Here is a 5,377-nt window from a genome sequence, read left to right on the forward strand (position 1 = left end):
ACCATAAAAATTTGATTCTATTGAAGGATAAAATTAAAATTTATTTTTATGTATCATATTTGTACCCAATGTTTTCGTCCTATTTTAAGTCTCTAACGTTTTAAAATCGTCTCAATTTTGCCCCGTCGTTAATTCTGTTAACAGATCCTAACGGCAGGACAACATTGAGCCAATTTTAAAATGTTAGGAACTTAAATAAAATGATTTAAATATTAAGGACAATTTTAAAATTTATCCCAAAATATAAAACAAAAACGATACTTTATTTTTTTTTATGTATAAACTATAGTAAAAAATAAATAGAAATTATGTACTTTATACGTGCAAATCTTTGTAAACATAGTGTAAACTAATCAATTGCCGATGAAAGTTTCATTTAGGGTTACCTTTTTGTTCCTATTTAGTATTTACTGCAGCTAATTATCCTTCACTGCTTCTATTTACTAATGTGGGTTGAAGTTTTTTATTGTGGACGGTTCAGTTTCCTTCAGTTATAGTGACTGGCTTACTGCTATATACGTCAACAAAATAAAGAGAAAATTTGTGACTCATATTCTTTATTTGTGTCATTTAGAATTCAGAGAGAAAAAAACAAGGATCAAGGATGGAGGAGACTTCAACAAGCACACAGAAAAATGATAAGCATCAAAGCTTGTTGGATATTATGTTCTCATGGACTCTCCATGATGTTCTCAACCACAAGCTCTACAAAGACAAGGTCTTTTTTATTATTATTGTGTTATATTCAATATTCTTTAACCTTTGATATTCTTACATTATTCTTTTTATTTATCTAGTAAGTTCTCTGTTTTTGTTCTGTTTTTAAATTTTTAACAGAGTGAGGAAACAAAATGTAGAATTGAAAGAGTGCTGTTCTTCATAAGTACAAAGTTGCTCGTGTATTTTTAATCACAAATTTGCAAACTAAATTGTATTCTTAATTTCAACTTCTCTTCAAAAAAGATTAATACAAACATTGTTTTTCTGCTTTAAGAATGTACAAAACACTGTGACACCCTTCTTTATTAGTGAGGTAAGTAGATAATGAAATTTCTTAGCAAGATGGGAAGCACTATAACTTTGTAATATAATAGTTATAGTTATATATTATGCCTCAAATGATGTTAATTTTATTATCTATTTTGGTTGCACTTTCTATACCATTTTTGATCTTCTAGGAGATACAATGTTTTTCTTCACAGGTTCAGAAGATTCCACTCTCATTCTCCTCAACAAAAGAGTACTTGAACTCATTTATTTTCCCACTGATTGAGGAAACTCACAGTGATCTGTGCTCAGGAATAGAAGGTGTTTCTCAAGCTCCATTTTGTGAGGTCATGACAATTCAAAGGTCCAAGGACTTCAAACCTCCCAAGGCCTTGTTCTATAAAATGAGAGTAAAGAAGGTCACTGAAGAAGTTCAAAATGTTGGAAAATATGAACCTGAATTTGGAGACATTGTTGCTTTCACAGATGTTAGACCAAAAGGGATATATGACTTGAACAGGCCTAAAATGCAATACCATATTGCTTTTATTTGTGGATCAGAAGATGAATTTACTGATGAGATTGAAGTACTTTCATCTAAATGCTTGGATATGGATTTTGAATTTTCCGGGAATATTAACGAAACACAAAAGCTCTATGTTGTATATTTGTTGAACATGACCACAAATATTCGCATTTGGCGAGCACTGAATGTTGGTGAAAAGATGAACATTATTGAAAAAGTTCTGCAGCATGAGCCTAATTCAAATGTAAGCTAAGTGTTATTTGAAAAGCATAATTGAGGCTAGTTGCAAACTTTTTTGTACCAATAACTAATTGAACACCGATGGAAACATTTTCTACATGAGATTCATATTATAGATGTTCATGCATTGTTCTCTGATTTTGATATGCTGCTACTTTTGTTGAATATATTTGATTTCTTATTTTTAATTCCAATGGTTATACCATATTTTACAGATTGAAGAAGTCTGTCAGATTTGCTGTTCTGGAGAAAGCATGACTCAGTCTCCAGCTCAATCTTCAGCACAAATCATAATCCGTGCTCAGAATCTGAATGAATCTCAAAGAGATTCTGTTCTAAGCTGTGTTGCTATGAGCAAATGCCATTACAGTCATAATGTTAAACTTATATGGGGCCCCCCGGGAACCGGCAAAACAAAGACTGTTGCTTGCTTGTTATATTCATTGCTCCGGGAAAAGATCAGAACATTGACATGTGCTCCAACTAATAATGCAGTGTTGACCGTGGCGTCTCGCCTGCATAGTTTGTTTAAGCAGTCACAGAAGTTTGATACTTATGGCCTTGGTAACATTTTGCTATTTGGCAACAAAAACAGAATGAAAGTGGACAATTTTCCCGGTCTTGAAGACGTGTTTCTTGATTATAGAGTGGAAGAGCTTTTAAAGTGTTTTATGCCATTAACCGGGTGGAAACATCACTTGGAACTTATGATCAAGTTACTGAAGAACCCCAATCAACAATATAGGTGTGAACTGAATGATAAGGAGGATCTAATGTCATTGGAAGAATTTGCTAAGAAAAGTGACAGCAATGTAAAACGTGCATATTCTTCATACAAGAGAAAAGTGAAGAGTTCTAACCTTTTGACATTTGAGCAATTTGTTGAGAAGAAATTCGATGGCATTGTAGAGTCTTACAATTTGTATGTTGAAGATAAAAAGATGAGTACCTCTGGTATGACGATGGAGCAATTTGTGAAGCAAAGGTTCAGTTACATTGGAGGTAGGCTCAAGTTGTTCATGAAAGCCTTGTATACTCACCTACCAACATCTATGATTTCATTCAAAGTGGTAAAGAAAATGTTCATTGCTCTGAATTTGTTGAAATCTTTGGAAACTTCGCTGCGCAATACCAAGTTCAAACGAGACTTTCATCAATGTAAAGATGGAAAAAGCCTACAAAGCATTCTAAGTTCACTATCACGTTCAATTTCGCTTCCTTGGATCACAAGCAAACATGGCGTGTCAATGTTTTGCATTGAGAAAGCATGCTTAGTATTTTGTACTGCATCAAGTTCTTCTAAACTGCATACTCAAGAAGGGGACATGTTCCGGTTTGTAGTTATTGATGAAGCAGCACAGCTGAGAGAATGTGAATCAGCAACAGTGATATTGAAATATTGCAAGTTAGATTCATTGTTGGACTTGCATGAATACGATGAAGGTATTATGTATAAGTAATTGAAATTCACATGCAGATCTCTTTTATGTAAAATTAGTAGTTAAGAAATGATAATTTAGTCAAATTTATTAAATTATCTAACAATTTTTAATTATCAATTTTACGTAAAAAATAACTGCATCGAATTTTCCGCTTTTTAATTTTATTATGGAGAACAGATTGATGCAGGACAGCAATATGGAGAGCATACATATTTTATCGGCGTGTAGTGTTAGGTGGCTACAAATCGGACGGTGCGAGTTCTCTCAGGCAAATCGGACGGTCCAATTTCAGGGGACAGAACAGACGGTCCAAATTGTCCCTCTCCCACCACGTGTCGCATGGACGTTGCTCCCCACAACAGTGTCCTTAACTCCAGCATAACCCTTTACTGCATGCATATCCACCCTCTGAAATGAGTTTCATCTCCATCCCACCTAGTAACCATTCTCCCATCTTCTCCTTCATCTAATTCTTCTTCTTCTCCCCACAAGTGGTTGAAAAAAATTAAAATACCAAAAAAAAAATTTTAAAATGTTGATCATCCTAAACTTTATATTATAGATTAGTAAAAAGAATATGTTTAGAATTTTTTGTAATATTTTTAGTAAAAAATATATGTTTAAAAAATACATTTTTGGATTAATATTGTTGATTTTGATCAATAATTAGGTTTTGTAAAATATAATAATATAATGTATTTATTTTTTGATAATAATTATTTGTTTACTATTAGGTTTTTAATTGACATAATTATGCTGTTGTAAGTGAGGTTTTAATATTATAGTAGAACATTAGTTAGGTAGGAATTGAAAGTATCTATTAGTTATTATTATTAGTGGTAAGTTATAAATAATTTGTTGGATATATTAGTTGTTCTAGTTAAAAAATTATTATATTTTAGTAGTAAATTAATAATTGTTGATAGTTTGATTAATAATTTATGTTTTTGTAGAGTTTACGGATGTTGACGTGTGATTACCCTGTCCATCCGGATCAGTACGATGATAGGGTGAAGGAGCATTTACGATTTATTGCTTTTTATCATGCATCTCAGATTAGAATAGTCCAATGTCAGAAAGGACTCGTAAATGCTCTAGTCGAAAGGTGGTATCCAGACACACATACCTTTTACCTTCCGATTGGTGAATGTGCTGAAGATATGGCTATGATTCTTGGTCTTCCGACGGACGGTCTTCCAGTCACAGGAATGACTATGAGTAGTTTTGAAGCCTTAGAGGCAGAGTGTTTGCACCAATTTGAGGTTGCACCGAGAAAGTCAAACTGTAGAGGAAGCGGTATAAAACTGACGTGGCTTCGAGATCTAAAAGAACGGTTACAGTTGACTGATGAAAACAATATACAGAGGTACGTGAAGTACCACATTATGTTGTTGATCGGTACGATATTGTTTGGAGACAAGCTTGGGGCATCTGTGCACTGAAAGTTTCTGCCTTTACTTCGTAATTTTGGCAGTATCGGACAGTACAGTTGGGGACGGCTTGCCTCGCACACCTGTACAGGGCGTTATGCAGGGCATCTCGTTTTGACTGTAAGGAGATTGACAGTTCGCTAACACAGCTGCTCGTTTGGGCATGGATCCGCCTGCCATATCTAGCGCCGGTTCGTAGGAAATTTCGTAGTTTTTCGCTTGCAAACATGTAACATTATCTTACATTTACTCCGTATCTTCATATTTAGAATCCAGTTCTGTTAATGAATTAAGTCATATTAGGTGACGTAATTGGGAGCGTGGAAACCAACGCTTTAGGTATCTTACACTTGCTCACTTTAGGAAGACCTTGGATAATCTTCAGGAAGGCCAGTTATATTTTCATTAAAGAAGTATTTCGTTTAGTTTAATAACCGAAATTAAAGGTAAATAAACACTCAATACATCAATGATGATATAAATAAACTTTACATCAGGTTATTATCTCAATCTTAACGAAAAAAGAAAACATAAAAACATAAATAAATATTGATAATAAACACTAATTAATATTTAACTACATCAATAACTAACAAAAAATATTATTATCCTAAACTTAACTACATAAACACATAAACAAATGCTAATTGAATATGTTTTCACATATCACTTAACTATTTGGTCCATCAATCAATATAAATTATTACAGAATTCTAATCTGTCTTATAAATATAGGCAATTACGTACCGGCG

The 5,377-nt window shown here is 33.3% G+C and overlaps 1 protein-coding gene across 1 annotated transcript; it reads left to right on the top strand.

The window, feature by feature from the left end:
- LOC107606814 lies at positions 323-4,769 on the top strand. Its single transcript, XM_016308830.2, has 6 exons — positions 323-718; positions 1,203-1,757; positions 1,969-3,209; positions 3,373-3,463; positions 4,149-4,561; positions 4,670-4,769. Exons 1-6 carry the CDS (start codon positions 605-607, stop codon positions 4,767-4,769), a joined length of 2,514 nt encoding a protein of 837 aa, XP_016164316.1. The 5' UTR covers positions 323-604.

Source organism: Arachis ipaensis, chromosome B07, assembly GCF_000816755.2.
Source record: "Arachis ipaensis cultivar K30076 chromosome B07, Araip1.1, whole genome shotgun sequence".
In the NCBI taxonomy this organism is placed as follows: Eukaryota; Viridiplantae; Streptophyta; class Magnoliopsida; order Fabales; family Fabaceae; genus Arachis; species Arachis ipaensis.

What these genes read in the sequence shown, in the direction of transcription:
- LOC107606814 (XM_016308830.2), top strand. Translation starts at nt 605, where the DNA reads ATGGAGGAGACTTCAACAAGCACACAGAAAAATGATAAGCATCAAAGC. An exon ending in GACGGTGCGAGTTCTCTCAG is followed by an intron (nt 3,464 to 4,148) that starts GCAAATCGGACG and finishes ATGTTTTTGTAG; the next exon opens with AGTTTACGGATGTTGACGTG. An exon ending in GATGAAAACAATATACAGAG is followed by an intron (nt 4,562 to 4,669) that starts GTACGTGAAGTA and finishes TAATTTTGGCAG; the next exon opens with TATCGGACAGTACAGTTGGG.